Genomic DNA, 20523 nt, shown 5'->3' on the forward strand with positions numbered 1-20523 from the left:
GGAAACATGAAAATTGTGAGCTTTTCAAAGTTGTAGCGGCTAAGCGGCTAAGTTTGTTTTTCTTCCGGTAGACGTAATTTCCGGTAGTCGTAACTTCCGGTCCCCCCCCTATCCAATCAGAACCTTCCCAACCCCCAGACCTGTAGAGGAATTGGAGAAAGACCATCAAACATGTTTTCCATGTAAACCTTGATTCGGAATTACTATTTCCATGTAAACTCGAAGGAAAATAGATTAATTCGGAATTATTTAATCCGGAATAATTAATTCCGAATTAAAAAACATCATGTAACCGAGGCCATTGTGTGCCTGTATAAGACGAAATACTTAAAAGTACTGTAGTTTGTATTTCAACATTGCTCATTCAGCGTCCAGGAGTATTTGGAAAACTTTTTTTAGTTTTTATTATTTTATTTTTTTTTTTCCCCTTATACATTACCACAATGGATTTGAAATAAAACAATCAAAATGTGATCAAAGTGTAGACTTTAAGCTTTAACTTAAGAGGTTTTACAAAAATATGACACTTAGAACTGAGGAATTAATATTTTCAGCAAAATTCCTCAATTTTCATGAGCTCAAAAATATTAAGAGACAAGGACAAAATTGTAAATAAAACCATCATTTTTAATACTTTGAGGAAAAGCCTTTGCTGTCAAGTACTGCCTAAGGTCTGGAGGCCACAGACCTCACTAATTCTGAGTTTCCTCTCTGGAAATGCTCAGTTTTGTTGGGATGAGGCAGCTTTTGACGCAGTTCCTTTTGCAACTTAACATAATACGTAATTCTGCTTTTACTGCGTCACTCTCCACTTCCAGACTCTGTTAGCGTCCTAAAGCACCTGCTCCCTTCAAACCACCTGGACATATGGGAGCTTTGCTTAGTGACTGTATCCACTTGTGAATATGGCCCACATATCTGTTAACAGCTTATGGCATTACATTTGAGAGATTAAAACAGAAGAGCAGACACCGTGATTCCACAAAAACATCCAAACCACAAATGAAATGAATATAATGAATGGCTGTATCCGGTGAAAGCAACTTTGAAAAAGCAATTTAACATATTACACACTCTGTGTCACTAATGTAATGCTGGAAATGCTGTCGATGGCAGCGGATGTCACACAGAGCCGTGTAAGGCGAGGATGAGCTGTGGGGTAAAGCACAAAAATCCTGCGCATTAAGCGCCAGCTCTCCCCTTCTCATTTTAATCCAGCAAATTCCATTATTTCCCATCGCAGGTCCATTTGTCTGCAAAGGAATCCTACTGTGCTCCCGGCAGCCTTTTATACCAGCTATCGGTATTCATGTAACCTATTCCATCTCCCGTGTTAATCTACCACTCCTGGGCCTCAAGCACTTTGAATAAAAACACAGCTCCAAATCCGTCACTTTGAAAAGGCTACTAATTGCACAAAAGAGCGATCATCCCCTCAGATGGGTTTAAAGATTTGAAACAAACAGATTAAAGCACTAGTAAAGTGATAAAGCAGGTTTTACTGTAATTTTACATATAAAAGAACAACAAAAGTGGGGCATTCTGCGCTTAGAACAATGTGCCCTTACACATGCCAGAGACCGCCAAGATCCCCATGGACCCGTGACCTCATACACCAGCATCACATTTAGATCATAAAGCCTAATCTGAGCTGGATACACATGCACAGGCTTCCGTTAAAGTGCTTAACACTTTCATTGTATGTCCTCTGCAATAAATACTAGCAAGGGAACAAACTTTCAAACTGCTGTAGTAAGGAAATCTTTAGGCGTTAATCCTTAAATGTAACTTAAAGTCTTCTCTAATGTGTTGGAATGCACTTGTTTGATCGGTGAAGCCAGATGATGAAATTAAGTTTTAAAAAAGACCACAAAGACTCTCAAAACTACGACGGAGTATTAGGGAAAAAACTAAGACAAAAAAAAATAGGGAAATTATGAGAATAAATATTACGACTTTGTTCTCGTAATATTAAGACTTTATTCTCGTTATATTACGACTTTATTCTCACAACATTACGACTTTATTTTCCTAATTTTACGACTTTATTCTCATAATATTATGACTTCATTTTCGTAATTTTCAAAAAAAAAATTTTGTCTTAGTTTGGCCCTAATACACGTCGTACAAAACCTATATAACACATGGGATATTCAGCTGCTGAATGTATGGTGGGTGTTTTCCTTATATAATTGGCTCCAACACTTGATAAATAATATTTATTGATCTCTAGTATTTTTGTATCTTTACCAAAAATACTGGATAGAAATGATTTATTTGGACATCAGGGAGTGATATTAGAGATTTAGATTAAAACACTTCTTTTAACATAAATCCCCAGGGGGTCATTTAGAGGGCAGAGAGTGACAAATATAGGGAAATGAAAATAAAGTACAAAATATAAAAGAGCAAGAGACAGAGTAGAAGAGAAGGAATAAGAGTCTCTGTGTTGGATAAGGTGATGTGCAAAGCAAGTGTTTATGGTCTCCTGAATATATGCAAACATGAGATGGCAATGTGTAAATATGAAATAAAATATAACTCTATACATAGAAGTGCTAAAACATCACATACAGGTTTTTTTAAAGAGTCAGTTAAGGGATTGTTGATATTGTATACATTAAAGTGGTGATAATGATGATAAAAGACCATCATAATTGGTAAATATTATTAAATATTATATATTAAATAAAGATAAACCCTTAAAGGAGACCTATTATGGCATAAACGGGCCTTGAATGTCTTAAAAACAAGCTTTTGATTGTTTTTGCTAAATAAATTAGAAATTCAGCCTCTGAGCCATGTCTTTATCTTCCCATTCTCTAACCTCATTATCAATGCAGGATTCTGAGTGGGCGGGGCTATGATAATGAGGCTCTGTGCTGATTGGCTGCCTTAATGACGCCATACACCGCTACGGAAAGATGGAGGAAGCTCCGGCCGGCAGAGTTGTTGTGGTTGTTCCGGCAACAGTTAGTTGTGGGCGTGGTTTCACACATCGCTCCCGTTACGTAACGACGGGAGCAGAATCTGATTGGCTCGTAGATCCACATCACACTGGACGGCTCATCCGGGCGGCTGTACAGACACTGCAGAATTTGGTTGCTTTCCTCCTTCTCTGAGTTGGCAGGCTGAGGGGAGACCTCTTTATATATGTTAAAGCAAGAGAAAACCTGTTTTTCAGAATAGGTCCCCTTTAAGATGACAAATTATTGCACTTGTGGAAAGCAGCATTTTACTATCCACTTGCATTATTGATCATCGTCTCTAGAAATATTGCTTTTGATTTAAAAAAAAACATTTTTCTTAATCTAGATAATTAATTTTGTTCCTTTTAAACCATTAAATAATTAAAATTGATTGGGCTTTTTCTTCGAGTTTTGAACAGAATGGTGTCTGTAGCCTGTTTTGAAAAATCAGAGAATACCTTCCTCTAGTTTTTTTCCTTTCTCTATCAGTTAGGAACAGTTTTTCAGCCTTTTGTGACGTCAGTAGGAGATGAACATGATCGCTGGTTAATTTACAGATCCTCTGTCTTACTGTAAATCTGGATCTTTTTCTAAAAACGGTTATTGGTATTTCCTTGTGAAGGAGTTTCTACTGATTCAAGCTCTAAACATTTTTAAACTGCAAATAAGGCACACTTGGCTGCACTTCCTCTGTCTCTCTTCTACATTCTGTACCAACATACTTCTTTTAGTGCAGGGGTCACCAACCCTGGTCCTCGAGGGCCGGTGTCCTGCATGTTTTAGATGTTTCCCTGCTTTAACACACCTGATTCTAATTAATCATCGTCATCAGCTTGTCATCCAGGGCTGCACAGTTCTGTTAATGACACAGTCACTTGTATCATGGTGCAATGAAGCAGGGAAACATCTAAAACCTGCAGGGACACCGGCCCTCGAGGACCAGGGTTGGTGACCCCTGTTTTAGTGCTTTAATATAGCCATATTTCAGTGAACCTGTCCTCATATCAGTTTCTTTTTATTTATTTTTTTGTCATGAAAACAAAGTATAAAACAGTAACTGAATTTTAGACACAAGTCATTTTACAGCCTGTGGATCTGGGCTAATTGAAAAATGAATAACCACAACAATTTAAACACATTTGCACATACAGGTGATCTCATTGCATTTATTTTCCCTCTAATGTGCCGGTGAAGCAGCTCGCTTAGAGAACAGTTAAAAACATGATGTGATTTTGCAGCAACTACCACTTTTGATGCCAGTTCTGTGTTTGATTACTTGGTTATGAGCTTTATAGTAGTTTGAGACTTTACACTGAAGTTTGTTTATTTGCTTTGCAATTAAATGCTTAAAGAAACATGGATGTAGACACAGATCTGTAGTGACCTGCAAGTAGCAGGCTGTAAAACCAAAAGAGCAGCCACGTCGTCAGGAGCACATTGACAGTAATGTATGATGCACCATCCATACCAAATGATAATATTCACCCAAGTTTTAGATTGATATTGGATTCACATCTTGGTGGATGTATCTGTCATACACGATAAGTATCAGGTGGAGAGTGACATAAAGGTTAGCGTTATGTAAGTGCTTCAAGGACTTCAATTCAGTTCACCTTTATTTGTATGAGAAAGTGTCAACAAAGGTCATCTCAAGGCATCCAACAAGAACACATGTTCATTACACTCCGATCAATTACACTCCATTTTAACTCAATTATATTCCAAACCGAGTCAGTTCAGAGGGCCGCCCTCTAGGCCGAGTCCTCGGCCTAGGCCTGGGCAGAGTTCTCGGCTGTGGTTGTGGCTTTTTCAGGGGCAGGGGTAGGGCCAGGGGCAGGGGCAGAGTCCTTGACTTGGGCTGTGGCCAGGGCAGGGGCCTGGGCGCCGGCTCTTGCACAGGCAAGGGAACAGAGACATGGTGGGGTGTGTCCTGGATCACCCCTGGAACAGGGACATGGTGGGGTGTGTCCTGGAACAGGGACATGGTGGGGTGTGTCCTGGAACAGGGACATGGTGGGGTGTGTCCTGGAAAAGGGACATGGTGGGGTGTGTCCTGGAACAGGGACATGGTGGGGTGCGTCCTGGAACAGAGACATGGTGGGGTGTGTCCTGGAACAGGGACATGGTGGGGTGTGTCCTGGAACAGGGACATGGTGGGGTGCGTCCTGGAACAGAGACATGGTGGGGTGTGTCCTGGAACAGGGACATGGTGGGGTGTGTCCTGGAACAGGGACATGGTGGGGTGTGTCTTGGAACAGGGACATGGTGGGGTGTGTCCTGGAACAGGGACATGGTGGGGTGCGTCCTGGAACAGGGACATGGTGGGGTGTGTCCTGGATCACCCCTGGAACAGAGACATGGTGGGGTGTGTCCTGGATCACCCCTGGAACAGGGACATGGTGGGGTGTGTCCTGGATCACCCCTGGAACAGAGACATGGTGGGGTGTGTCCTGGATCACCCCTGGAACAGAGACATGGTGGGGTGTGTCCTGGATCATCGCTGGAACAGGGACATGGTGGGGAGTCTCCTGGATCACCCCTGGAACAGAGACATGTTGGGGTGTGTCCTGGATCACCGCTGGAACAGAGACATGGTGGGGAGTCTCCTGGATCACCCCTGGAACAGAGACATGTTGGGGTGTGTCCTGGATCACCGCTGGAACAGAGACATGGTGGGGTGTGTCCTGGAACAGAGACATGGTGGGGTGTGTCCTGGAACAGAGGCATGGTGGGGTGTGTCCTGGAACAGAGACATGGTGGGGTGTGTCCTGGAACAGGGACATGGTGGGGTGTGTCCTGGATCACCGCTGGAACAGGGACATGGTGGGGAGTCTCCTGGATCAACCCTGGAACAGGGACATGGTGGGGTGTGTCCTGGATCACCCCTGGAACAGGGACATGGTGGGGTGTGTCCTGGAACAGGGACATGGTGGGGTGTGTCCTGGAACAGGGACATGGTGGGGTGTGTCCTGGAACAGGGACATGGTGGGGTGTGTCCTGGACCACCCCTGGAACAGGGACATGGTGGGGTGTGTCCTGGAACAGGGACATGGTGGGGTGTGTCCTGGATCACCGCTGGAACAGGGACATGGTGGGGTGTGTCCTGGATCACCCCTGGAACAGGGACATGGTGGGGTGTGTCCTGGATCACCGCTGGAACAGGGACATGGTGGGGTGTGTCCTGGATCACCCCTGGAACATAGACATGGTGGGATGTGTCCTGGAACAGAGACATGGTGGGGTGCATCCTGGAACAGGGACATGGTGGGGTGTGTCCTGGATCACCCCTGGAACAGAGACATGGTGGGGTGTGTCCTGGAACAGAGACATGGTGGGGTGTGTCCTGGAACAGGGACATGGTGGGGTGTGTCCTGGATCACCGCTGGAACAGGGACATGGTGGGGTGTGTCCTGGAACAGGGACATGGTGGGGTGTGTCCTGGACCACCCTGGAACAGAGACATGTGGACCTTCACATTTGTTACTGTAACACCTCACACTGTGAAAGTCCTGGAGAGACTCCTATTGGCACACATGTGTAACTGAACACGCATCATCTTCTAGGTTCAACAAGCTCCTGGTCACTTGGGCAAAGCAAGCAGTGCTATGAGATTCATGTTCTTTGATTTCCCCAATGAATTTTCATACTGCTCAGCTTTCGCTGCTTTGTGACAAACATAGATGGATGCCACCACAATCATTGGGATTATTGACTACCCAACAGTTTTGTTAGACTCACGGGTTGTGTATCATTGGGTGGTCAACATCACAGGAGTACCACAAGGCACTGTACTCCTGCTGTTTCTTATCAGTCTATAAACCTCAGACAGAGAACTGGTAAACCACTTTGTGGCTTGGTGCGTTCCATTTTAATTTGAGCAATAAGACTCAGAAATGATTGTGGATTTAAGGAGACCAAGAATAAGCCAAACACTATTTCGGTCCTGGGAGAAAATGTAGAAGAGGTGGATGGCCGCTGATATCTGGGTCTTCACCAGGACAACAGGCTGAACAGGAGATGCAACACTGACCCCATCTACATGAAGGGATTGTACATGTCGGGGAAGTTTTGGACCTTCAATGTTTGCGGTGAAAAGTTGCACATCTTTATGGGCAGCAGCATGATAATTACTGATTCAAAGAGACTGAATAAGTTCACTGTTTTGGATCTAAGCAGAGGACTACTCTAGAGTCCCTGGAGCTAATTGTGGAAAGAACGATGTTGTAAACCCTGTACATCCTTTACTCAGCAGTGATTATAACACAACAGTGTGCATTTTTCTCTCATGGAATAGTTTGTTTTACAAGTTTTACATTTAACTGTAACTTTTTTTCAGTTGGCAGGGGAAGCCCAGGAGCTGTTCTCGGTGCGCCATGGTCCTGTGAGAGCTGCTCGCATTCTGCCAGCCCCTTATATCAGTGAGTAATTCAGTATCTGTATCTTTCTACGGTATGAATCTGCTTACAATTAAGAATATTGTAAAATTGTAACACAATAGTAATGTTACAGTAAGTTGAGCCTTTTTTTTCTTCATGTAAAACTAAAACAATAACCAGATATCTTGCTTTAAAAGCAGTATTAATTTCTGTTGAAAATGTAGTGTGTATTTTATCAGACATAAAATTGTTCTAGATCCATTTAAAATTCAGCTCCTCCAACTTCTGTTTTTGACTAAAAATATAAACTGCACTCAGCAAATGCTTCCTTGGTTGTTTCAACACTAGACTGAACTTCCTTAACCACACAGGGATATGAAGAATACACACACAAGCTTGGTTCCTTGAAAGATCATTATGGTTCTTTTCAACATCATTTTAAACAGTCTAAACCTTTCTGAAAAAAGAACAAATCTAGTAAATGTGATTTCAGTATCCAAGGTAAACACTTAAAATTCAGTTTTATATGGCTCACTGTGTGTAGTTTTGGGTTGTAGACATTTAAGTTGGTGCTACAGTATATCATTAAAATTAGAGAGTACTCCTAATGCTGAAGTAAGTCTGCGATTGCTGTTGGCTTGGTCTCAGTCAGTGGTTGCAAGCATCACAAGCCAGTGCCTCTATGTTGCCAAAGCTCTGGTGGAAACTTGCTGTTCTGTTGGAGAATTCTCCAGCTCCTCAAATTCAAATCTCACCTAAAAGAGCCTTAATTCACATAATTTATATGTTCTGTAGCATTTAATTATATGGACATAAATATGTGAGAAACACAAATGTCTCTCATCTCTGTTTCTCAGTATCCCTAATAATGTGTTTGTAGATACCTAATGAAGGACCATAGGCTATATCCACATTAATACAGTTTATCTTATAGTCTATCTAGTTGTTAGAATTAACCTTGGGATCCACATTCAGCAAATTCCTTATAAATGCAAAAAAGAGAGAAAAACATCTATTGCAGACCCCTATTGATTGGTAAATGCAATTGTATGAAAAGGCTAAAACATAAATATTTGTAAATGATTGATGACCCACTCCTATTGGAAAATATTTGCTAATTTTAAATTGATATGTCAGCAACGAATGTAATAAAAGTTAAAACAGTTAACCGTTATGTAGAATCCCCTCCTCTTGTAACAGCTGTCTCTAAACATCTGGGAAGTGGGAGTTCTGGGAGAAGAATGTCGTCCCATTCTTGTCTGATGTCGGATTCAAGCAGCTCAACAGTCTTTGGCTTGCATTCTTTGACAGTTTGTCACAGATGGGTGAACCTTTGCTCATTTTCACATCTGATAGGTTCTACCTCCTTGAAATACTCCTCCTTTTATACCCAATCATGTTACTGACCTTTTTCCAGTTAACCTTATTAGTTGTTGAATGCTGCTCCAGTTGTTTTTGATTCATGCTAATTATTTTTCCAGCTTTGTTGCCCATGTTCCAACTTTTTTGAGATATGATGTTGCCATCAAATTCAAAATGAGCTAATACTTTCCATAAAATAGCTAAATATCTCAATTTCAGCATCTGATATGTTTTTTTATGTTCTACTGGAGATAAAATACGGGTTAGATTGCATGGCACATATTCATTGTAATGTTGATCATATATAATATACAGAATATATCTATCTAGGGCTGTCAAACAATTAATTTTTTTAATCGCGATTAATCACATGTTGTCCATAGTTAACTTGCGATTAATCGCGTATTAATTGCACATTTATTCACACATCTTTTGCTATTTTTTTTAAATGTTTTTAATACTGTTAACAACATGGGAAAGGGCAAATATGCTTGTTTTATGCCAATGTTTATTCAACTTTCCACAAAAAAAAGCTTTTGACCTGAATCTAGCATTTCTTCATAAATACAACCACAATGTAGTCCCCAACTTTACACTTATAAAGACTAACTTAAGATTCCTTGTTTTTTTAAGCAGCTCAATGTAAAACGATGAACCATATGCATCACAAACATTGTACAAGAGGTGCATTGGTCAGTTACATTTTCCATGTAACTATGTCTAAACTCATATGGAGAACCAAATACTTATTTACCGAGGAATTTACCAATTAATACTGTAAAAATCCTATAATGTGATTTCCTGGATTCTTTCCCTCCATTCTGTCTCTCATAGTTGAAGTTACCTATGATGAAAATGACAGGCCTCTCTTATCTTTTTAAGTGGGAGAACTTGTGCAATTGGTGGCTGAATAAATACTTTTTTGCCCCACTATTAGTGCTGATATCAATGTTGTCTTGATACTAAGAAACCATGAACATGGAAAAATGAAGTCAGCTAATGTGTTCAATTATGCGTTTTGTATGCCAGCTTTCTCATAAACCAGTATGGCACTTTTGGTATGTCCCTTTGCCCTGAGGTATGTTCATTTCATTAATGATTATTGACACAATAAACCTCGACTACTCTGACAGATCGTTGCTTTTTTTAGGTGATCAATCATCCATCATGACAAATCTTTTCCCTTTCATTTGAAATATATGGTCTCCTCTTTTCGCTCATCGCCATTCATCATCACTTGAAGCTGGATTTTGTGCCAGTGGTAGGAAAAAAAAGCACACCAACCACTTTCAGCTGTTGGACACCAGTGTTGCATGAATAATGAAGACTTCCCCTGCACAACACTATACTTAGCAGTGATTCATAGTATCTGACAACCAACAGTACTGACATACCATCTTATAGTAACATCAGTAATTTTGCCCCAATGATGGCAACCAGTTGTTTTCCATTGAATTAATCATGAACTATTATTGTATTTGCTGCTGCATTTCTTTGTGACTCTTCAAGACTAATTTACGGTAGTGTCAATTTTAAAAGTCAGCTTTGTATCGGAGTCTATAACATCTATGTAGCTTAAAGTCAGATCCTAAAGACATCTTAGTCTGGTTTTGCCGCTAAAGTCTCCCCTTTATCTATATTAACTTATATTACATATAGTCTAACTTGTGCTAAATGAAAGTTTGATCTCTATTGACTGCGTTTCCATGCATCAATAACCCTTTTAAAACCCGAATATTGGCAATAACCCAAATTTGCACAGCCATGTAAACACCAATAACCCCTTTGAATAACCCCAATCTGCTCATATTCAGGTTTTAAAAAACCCCAATATGAGCCCTGGGTTACTCCTTTTAAAACTGAATATTGGGTCATGTAAACACCAAACGGAATATCCCCATCAAACGGAACAGGAATCTGTTTTCTGCACATGCTCTGTTCACAAGGAATCCTGGTCTTTTGAGTCCAGGAAGTTCTTCTAAACACGGAGAAACACAAGACCAGGAGGAGACTAATCACTTCATAAATGTAATGAAGGATATGAACATTTCTGCATTTGTAGACGGTAAAAGTACCGGGATAGAAGATTTACAAGAAGGTGAGAGAAAAGTTGCGCGAAGCAGCATTTGTTTTGAATTTGGATACAGGAAGAAGAAGCGAAAATGACGGTAATTGCGTCATGATGTTCTCCGTGCGTCGCTGGTTTGATCCAGATATCCTGAATGATTAATTACCATGTAAACGGAATATTCCCAATGTTTCAGTAACCAGAATATTAGCAATAACCTGAATTTTGACTGCATGTAAACGTAGTCATTGATTTACAAATGTTTCATCATGAAGTTTGAGTGTGTTTACAAGAACTTTTGAAGACTGTCTGGGTGCAACTTACAAATGGTACAGGGAGAGAAAATATCTTGTTGAATTATACCATAAATGGTTATTAAGATACAAAAATAAAATCTAGTGATAATGTGTACACACAATGTTTAGAACATTGACCCCCATCAGAGCACGACAGAGATCTAACTCTTTGTACCACACAGAGCTTTACAAAAGCATTATGAGTTACCTTTGTGTATGACTTGTAGTGTTTTTCAACGAGGTCAATGAAAGGTTACAGAGGAGAAGATTATGGAAGTACATGTATTATTTATTTCAACTGCTTTAAGTACTGGCAGGATGGATAGGACCCATGTTATAAAAGTTTTAAATAACATTTAACTGGCAAAGATTTGATCACAGCAGGTGTCACTCAGTAATGTTAAGGCTGGTTTTTGTGGCAATGTTTTCCTCTTTTCATTTCCCCTTTTTTCATTTGGGGAAAAAAAACAGCTTTTTCTTGTTCATCTATATTCCGGGCTTTTGGTAGATTTCAACCAACACACAATGGCAGCTTTAGAAGTGTGTTGGAATTGGATGAAAGCAAAGCACAGTAATAAGAAGCAGGAGACAGCGGGACACATGAGGGGAGTAATTCTCTCAGCAGAAAATAAATATGAATTGTACTACTGGGGGGAAATGCGCTGATTGCAATCTTCTAGGCCGCAAACAGTGTCTCACTGTGGCCGGCCATTAAAAGGCCAATTGTCTGCATGCGAGGCTGTGGGTGGGCGGATTTAAAAAGCCCCGAAAATAGGTGTCGATTTTGATACGAAAGGTTTCCTGAATAGAGAAGGAAGTATAGAGAAGGAAGAACTGGTTTTCCAAAGGGAATGTATTCATCCACATTCTTTCAGAGTTTACAGCCTTTCATCATCCGTTGTCTTGGAAAGTTGGGCAGTGTTTCTCCTGACAAATGACCATTGAGGGAATGCAAAATGTGCGGTCCACATCTTTGTGTCATTTCTTTCTTTTTTTTTGGGGTACATCAACCTTATACCCCGTCCACACGTAGCCGGATATCTGCGGGTATCTGCTAAACCGGAGATATTTTCCTACGTTTTGACCTGTCATCCACACGAAAACGCAAATAAACGAAGCTTTAAAAAAACTCTGGGCAAAGTGAAGATTTTTGAAAACTCCGTTTATGTAGATGCGTGTAGACACACACAACCGGAGTTTTGCGTTTTCGAACGTCACATTATGCTCCAAAACAACAACAAATCTGCTCTGACGTGCGACTTTTGTTTACTACAGATGATCCAGCATCTGTTCTCCAAGCTATTAAATAAATGGTCTCTGGTCTTGACCACCGCTTACTGCGTTACACCGACACAGAGCCTACAACCGTAGGGTACGCGGCGACGCGCACCCTACGGTGCCCGCGGAGCCCGCAGAGCCGCCGCGGAGCCCGCGGAGGTGCAGCTTCCCGGGAGCCGCAGATGATCTACAGGTTAGAATGCTTATGAATGTGGTCGAAAATCGGTTATGTGTGGATGCAAATTTTTTTATAAACGGAGGGGGGAAATATTCGTTTTTAAAAATACCCGGCTACGTGTGGACGGGGTCTTAGTCACACTCGGGATGCTTTTACCCTGTGGAATCTATTCACTGGCCACGGTTACATGATGTTTTTCAATTCGGAATGAATTATTCCCAATTAAACTATTTTCCTTCGAGTTTACATGGAAATAGTAATTCCGAATTGAGGTTCACATGGAAAACAAGTTTGATGGGGTTTATCCAATTCCTCTACAGGTCTGGGGGTTGGGACGGTTCTGATTGGATAGGGGGGCGGACCGGAAGTTAAACTACCGGAAGAAAAACTAACTTAGCCGCTACAACTTTGAAAAGTTCACAATTTTGATGTTTCCTGTTTCCATTTGTTCTTTTAATTATTTCCACGTCCTCCAAGCTATTTATTAAATAAATGTTCTCTGCTCTTGACCAGCGTTTACTGCTGCTGCATCTTGAAACTTTGTTTGGAAAACCAGCCCAGTGGAATATAAGATCATGGAGACAGACGGGCGAGGGAACGAGCAGAAAGAAAGACCGGGATTAATTTAAAGTGGAATGAGTGAATACATGATCACGGAATTATTCTATTTGGATTTAAAATCTGAATAAACCAGCCACTTACTTCGGAATTAAGTTTAATTCGGAATGGCCATTTTCATTGGGAATTAGGTGTTTACATGGTAATGTTTACTCATTTTAAATCGGATTTAATTTTAATTCTGAATTAAAGAGGAATTAAACTTCCCATGTTAAGTACGCACTGACTGAAGCTGGATACTCAGCATTTTGTACTTTCTACACAAACACTCATTCTGGTCCAGTACACAAAGCAATCAGCATTACTTGTTTCAGTTGCCGTCCACTACTGTAGTAATCACTTGATCTATCTATCACATGTAGCTGTTTTTTAAAACCTAGAAATTGTATTTTGGTAACTGTACCGTTTCCTTCAGACAGTCATCTTTATATAGAGTTCAGCATCTTGAGTGGAAAAAATGTTTGATGACAGAAACATCAGAGAAGAAAGGAGCCGTTTGGTGTTAAGGGCTGGTAGGGGAGGCACTTTTGCTCTGACGCCATACCACAGGAACTCGGCCTGATTACGGTCAAGCCTCAAATTGCAGTCTTCTAAAGAGGAACATCTCCTTCAATCTGAGCGCCCCAATCTCCCAAATTTCCTGATCCTGTTCCCGATTTCAGAAATGAGACATTTAGGGAAAAACATGGGATCACTCCACTTAATGCAACATGGTTTTTTTTCTTTCTTCATTTTCAAAATGCCTACTGGGTTTCTAGTGGGATGTTATTCGATCCTAAGTAAACCAGATGAAAAGCAAAATAAGTTTCATTTCACTTATATTTCTCCATCTTATTTTAGCTCTGTCGTATATTTGTTTATTCATCCTTTTTTTAAAATGTTGCTAAATGTTTTTCTTAACCCTTGTACGGTCTTTGGGTCAAAATGACCTAATTCTCCTATCCTTCCTTCCTTCCTTCCTTCCTTCCTTCCTTCCTTCCTTCCTTCCTTCCTTCCTTCCTTCCTTCCTTCCTTCCTTCCTTCCTTCCTTCCTTCCTTCCTTCCTTCCTTCCTTCCTTCCTTCCTTCCCTGTTTTCTCCCTTCCTTCCTTCCTTCCTTCCTTCCTTCCTTCCTTCCTTCCTTCCTTCCTTCCTTCCTTCCTTCCTTCCTTCCTTCCTTCCTTCCTTCCTTCCTTCCCTGTTTTCTCCTTCCTTCCTTCCTTCCTTCCTTCCTTCCTTCCTTCCTTCCTTCCTTCCTTCCTTCCTTCCTTCCTTCCCTGTTTTCTCCCTTCCTTCCTTCCTTCCTTCCTTCCTTCCTTCCTTCCTTCCTTCCTTCCTTCCTTCCTTCCTTCCTTCCTTCCCTGTTTTCTCCCTTCCTTCCTTCCTTCCTTCCTTCCTTCCTTCCTTCCTTCCTTCCTTCCTTCCTTCCTTCCTTCCTTCCTTCCTTCCTTCCTTCCTTCCTTCCTTCCTTCCTTCCTTCCTTCCTTCCTTCCTTCTTTCCTTCCTTCCTTCCTTCCTTCCTTCCTTCCTTCCTTCCTTCCTTCCTTCCTTCCCTGTTTTCTTCCTTCCTTCCTTCCTTCCTTCCTTCCTTCCTTCCTTCCTTCCTTCCTTCCTTCCTTCCTTCCTTCCTTCCTTCCTTCCTTCCTTCCTTCCTTCCCTGTTTTCTCCCTTCCTTCTTTCCTTCCTCCTTCCTTCCTTCCTTCCTTCCTTCCTTCCTTCCTTCCTTCTTTTTTGCTTCCTTCCTTCTTTCCTCCTGCTTTCTCCTTCCTTTTTCCCTTCCTTCCTTCCTTCCTTCCTTCCTTCCTTCCTTCCTTCCTTCCTTCCTTCCTTCCTTCTTTTTTTGCTTCCTTCCTTCTTTCCTCCTGCTTTCTCCTTCCTTCCTTCCTTCCTTCCTTCCTTCCTTCCTTCCTTCCTTCCTTCCTTCCTTCCTTCCTTCCTTCCTTCCTTCCTTCCTTCCTTCCTTCCTTCCTTCCTTCTTCCCTGTTTTCTCCCTTCCTTCCTTCCTTCCTTCTTTTTTGCTTCCTTCCTTCTTTCCTCCTGCTTTCTCCTTCCTTTTTCCCTTCCTTCCTTCCTTCCTTCCTTCCTTCCTTCCTTCCTTCCTTCCTTCCTTCCTTCCTTCCTTCCTTCCTTCCTTCCTTCTTTTTTGCTTCCTTCCTTCTTTCCTCCTGCTTTCTCCTTCCTTCCTTCCTTCCTTCCTTCCTTCCTTCCTTCCTTCCTTCCTTCCTTCCTTCCTTCCTTCCTTCCTTCCTTCCTTCCTTCCTTCCTTCTTCTCTTCCTCCTTCCTTGACCCGAAGACAGCACAAGGGTTAAAGGAGAGATTTGTCTCTTTTTCTTTTTACACAAAGAGTTGGCTCAGTGCTGAGGTCATAATAAAAAAGAATCACTGTTATATTATTTTGCTCAGATACCACAAGGATACAGTTCAACTGCTCCCCTTTCAGCGTGTTTTTATAGCTCTGTTTGTAGCGGCTGGTTTTATGATGTTTTTTTTATGGTGTTTGCGTCTCAACTTGTCTCCACCTCTTTCTTTTTAGGGCGTTCATCTCTTTAAAATTGGGTTTAAAGCAGTGCTACCCTTTTCTGAGGAAAAACAACGCTGCGTGCTGTGAACCCGGGTGGAGAAATACATGGGGAGACCCGTTAGGTCTACACTGATCTGAGTTTGTGATGCCACAGAACATAGGCACAGTCAAACTGGTTACCAAATTACATATTTTCGGAGCAGCCTGCTCAGCGCTAAGTTGTAGGTTTGTGATATGTTGGAATTTTTTGTTATACATTCAACTCAGGTACTCAGAAATATGCTTACGGATCTGGTCCTTATACTACATCTCTTTTGGACAGAACCTCTTTAGTTACAAAGTTCCTTTTATTAAACATTAATTGACAATAATTATGTTACAAGTAAGGCTGTCAGTTTAGATTAATTAATTACACTGCTAATTAACGCATTATGAAAAAACCTGGGCGACTCAGGGCAGACTCAGCACATCTTTGCTAGGACCTTTGAACGGCAAGTTTATGTATAAAAAGAAAGAAGACGGGACTATCAACAAGAACGCGGTGAATTGTAAATTTGGTAAAATTAATAATTAATTAATAATGTTCCTATCAGCGGAGCTGCTCCAGCCTGAATTATCATTTAAACGCTAAACATGTCTGGACAAGTTCCACTGTAAACGTTACAGCTACTAGTGCTTGAATCGCTGTATTGAGTCAGCTTTAGTTTTAATTTTGAATTGAGAGTCTGCTTAAGTGCCTATTTGAGACTCAGCCTTATTTTATTTCTGAATTTTATTTATTTAACTGTATTTGTATTGCATTTTTGAATAATTCAATTCAATTCAATTTTATTTATATAGCGTCTAATACAACAGAGTTGTCTCTAGACGCTTTACAGAGACCCATACCCAGAACATGACCCCCGAGCAGTTATTACATAAACAATGGCAGGTAAAAACTCCCCTAGTGGGAGAAAAACCTTAAGCCAAACAGTGGCAAGGAAAAACTCCCCTTTAGGAGGGAAGAAACCTTGAGCAGGACCAGGCTCATCAGGGGGGACCCTCCTGCCGAGGGCCAGACTGGTGGGTCAGGGACGGCAACAGCACAGCAGGCAGGTGGAAGCAGCAACGGGATGACCGGGGGTGGGGACCGCAGGCCAGCACACAGCTCCCGAAGCTCCGGCCCAATCAGCAAGTCCCAGGTTGGGGTGCAGGGTCAGGAAAAGACTTGTGCTCCGTAATGCAAGCTACAAGCCACCCACGGCCACCTGCAGGACAAAAGAGAGAAAAGGGAGGAGAAGGGGGGGGGGCAGCAACGGGATGACCAGGGGTGGGGACCGCAGGCCAGCACACAGCTCCCGAAGCTCCGGCCCAATCAGCAAGTCCCAGGTTGGGGTGCAGGGTCAGGAAAAGACTTGTGCTCCGTAATGCAAGCTACAAGCCACCCACGGCCACCTGCAGGACAAAAGAGAGAAAAGGGAGGAGAAGGGGGGGCCAGCAACGGGATGACCAGGGGTGGGGACCGCAGGCCAGCACGCAGCTCCCGAAGCTCCGGCCCAATCATCAAGTCCCAGGTTGGGGTGCAGGGTCGGGGAAAGGTTGAGAAGGGGCAGGGCCAGGGAGAGGAGTCTTGAGGGACGAACATTCTCCCCCGCCCAAAAGGGGCCGTTACCCTGCCCCCCTCACTCCCACACTGCAGGTTCCGGTGTCCGGCAAAGGATGCTGCAACATGGACAAAAGAGAGAAAAGGGAGGAGAAGGGGGGGCCAGCACAAGAAACCACAGGAGCGACTCTGACACACTAAAGTTTACACTACCTAGAGATTTACCAACACCAGCTAGAGGTTTACTAAACACTAACTATAGGCTTTACTAAACAGAAATGTTTTAAGTTTAGTTTTAAAGGTGGAGGTGGTGTCAGCCCCCTTAACCCAGATTGGAAGTTGGTTCCATAGTAGTGGCGCCTGATAGCAGAACGCCCGCCCTCCAAATCTACATTTAGATACTCTAGGAACTACGAGTAAACCTGCACTCTGAGAACGGAGAGCTCTGACAGGAACATAAGGCACTATCAGGTCTTGCAAATAATGCGGAGCTAAGCCGTTTTGGGCTTTATACGCAAGTAATAAAATTTTAAATTGGATTCTGAATTTTACGGGTAACCAATGGAGCGACGCTAACACTGGAGAGACGTGGTCTCTCCTGCTAATTCCTGTCAGTACTCGTGCTGCTGCATTTTGGATCAGCTGGAGCCTATTCAGCAAATTACTTGGACATCCTGCTAATAACACATTACAGTAATCTAGTCTAGAAGATACAAACGCATGAACTAGTTTTTCTGCATCACTCTGTGAGAGGATTTTCCTAATCTTTGCAATATTACGGAGATGGAAAAAGGCTATTTTACAAACCTGATTGACATATGGTTTAAACGACAAATCCTGATCGAAAATAACACCAAGATTTCTCACAGTTGCACTGGAAGCCATCGCAACACCATCTAATCCCTTCCTAAGATGCTCTGGACCAAGAATGATAACCTCTGTTTTATCTGAATTTAGAAGCAGGAAATTTCTGGACATCCAGTCCTTGATGTCCCTAAGACATGCCTGAAGTTTAACTAACGGTTCTGTTTCATCCGGCTTCATAGACAAATAGAGCTGCGTATCATCAGCATAACAATGAAATTGTATGCCGTGATTCTGGATTATACTTCCCAACGGCTGCATGTATAAACTGAACAAGATTGGCCCTAGCACTGAACCCTGCGGAACACCATAACAGACCCTTGACTGTTCTGAAGAAACCTCATGTACATGAACAAACTGGAACCTGTCAGATAGGTATGATTTAAACCAACATAGAGCTGTCCCTTTAATCCCAACAACATGCTCTAACCTGTGCAGTAAAATGCCATGATCTATAGTGTCAAAAGCAGCACTGAGGTCCAGTAGAACCAGTATGGACACTAATCCCTTATCTGAGGCCATAAGGAGGTCATTCGTGACTCGAACAAGTGCTGTCTCTGTGCTATGATGCATTCTGAACCCTGACTGAAAGACTTCAAACAGATCATTTCTATACAAATAGTCACATAACTGGCTTGAAACTGCCTTTTCCAGAATTTTAGACACAAATGGAAGGTTGGAAATTGGTCTATAATTAGCTAAGGTGTCTGGGTCAAGAGAAGGTTTTTTAAGTAAAGGTTTACGACTTTGAAAACCTGTGGTACATATCCTAAACTTAGGGATAAGTTAATTTGGTCCAGTATTGTCGTACCAATAAGAGAAAAAATATGTTTGAATAGTCGAGTCGGGATGGGGTCTAACATACATGTGGTTGACTTAGCTCTATTAACGAGTGAAGTCAGCTCAGGGAGGTCTATAGGATCAAAACAGTCTAGAGACAAGTCAGAGCCTAGGGAAGTCGCTAAAGCTGAAGAAACACCTACAACCGGCTGGTTGATTTCTTCTCTAATTCTCGTGATTTTACTGTTGAAGAAGCCCATAAAGTCCTCACTACTGAGAGCTGCAGGAATGCACGGCTCCACAGAGTTGTGACTCTTTGTCAGCCTGGCTACAGTGCTGAACAGAAAACGTGGGTTACTTTTGTTATCCTCTATCAACGTTGAATAATAAGCTGTTCTGGCTTTGCGAATGGCTTAAATAAATAATGAATTTATGAAGGAATAATGCACCTGGCCTAATTGGTTTGCTGATGTGCTTGAGCTTTTTCTTTTGAATTTCATTTATGAAACACTTCACCAATAAAAATATGGATTTCAAATATTCTCTTCTTAGTGTATTTAATTGATTAGTCAGGCACTGCAATTTTGTAATGTCCTAGAATTCTAATTCTTTATTTGGGGACCTTTAGCAGATATGAGATTAAAATGTGATTAATTAGATTAATTAATGATAAATCCTGTAATTAATTAGATGAATGGCCTGACAGCACTAGTTACAAACCAACAGTAGTAATTCAACCAGTATGTTTTCTGTCTTGGTTCCAGGACGCCTCTTACAGTAAGGGTGTGGAATGTTAGAGGCCTCACATAGATATGAAGAATATCTGTCTTTTCAGTGTGCAGACCATTCTGTTTATCAGCTGGCTGATCCTTTGACTCCGCTTTCTCCTCAGGTCCTCAAAAGACGGATGGTTTTGCTGATAAAAGGCCCTTGCTGGGGGTCTGCAAGAGCACAGGCTCCTCTGGGTAAGTTGTTGCATCGTAATAAAGCAGACATCACAGTTAATGTCCCTTTTTATACACTACTGTCTCTCTTCTACTCCTCTTCCTCTTATAAGATACTCTCCATTGTGGATGTCTTTATTGCATTAAGAAACAAACATCCTAAGAGTATTGAAAAACTATGAATATATTTTTATTTTGTACAGCTATATGTAAAATAGTTGGAGTCACTGAGAAGCGCTAAAGAATAACCATCACCTGAAGGGGGTAAGACTTTTAGAATAATTTGGGAACTGGTATTAAAACTCAGCTTGTTGACAACTAGCTGCTTTAGTTTGTAAGATTTATAATTAGATTTTTGAACTAGACTTTGACTCGAACCTAAACCTCATGAATTCTCTGGGTCTGTAGATTTTATTCCTGCAATGGCCTAAAATATCAAAAAGTGGGAAAAACTATATTTGAACATTTAAATCACAGAAAGATTTATTGAAAGAGTGGTCGTCATTTAAATGAGTAAACCATTTGTTTGCATTCATGACCTGGGACTTGGCTGATAATATTCTTGTAAAGAACCAAAGCGTTGTGTCTCTGTTTGTGGAGGTTGAATTTCAATCTTTTTTTTTTATATATATATTTTTATACCGATTCTTTTCCCCCATTCTATCACCCAGTGCTCCTACCTAAGTCCCTCTACCAACCCAACCCTCG

General features: G+C 41.6%; 1 protein-coding gene across 4 annotated transcripts in view; it reads left to right on the top strand.

Annotated features, from left to right (window-relative positions):
* Positions 1 to 20523, top strand: part of bcas3 (BCAS3 microtubule associated cell migration factor) — a 515318-nt gene that overhangs the window by 18942 nt on the left and 475853 nt on the right. For all 4 annotated transcript variants that reach the window (XM_061718687.1, XM_061718690.1, XM_061718688.1 and 1 more), the window contains 2 exons: positions 7306 to 7387; positions 19764 to 19836. In XM_061718687.1, the coding sequence (XP_061574671.1) occupies positions 7306 to 7387; positions 19764 to 19836 (155 nt within the window). The remainder of the gene's footprint in view (positions 1 to 7305; positions 7388 to 19763; positions 19837 to 20523) is intronic.

Source organism: Cololabis saira, chromosome 4 (genome assembly GCF_033807715.1).
Source record: "Cololabis saira isolate AMF1-May2022 chromosome 4, fColSai1.1, whole genome shotgun sequence".
NCBI classification, from domain to species: Eukaryota; Metazoa; Chordata; class Actinopteri; order Beloniformes; family Belonidae; genus Cololabis; species Cololabis saira.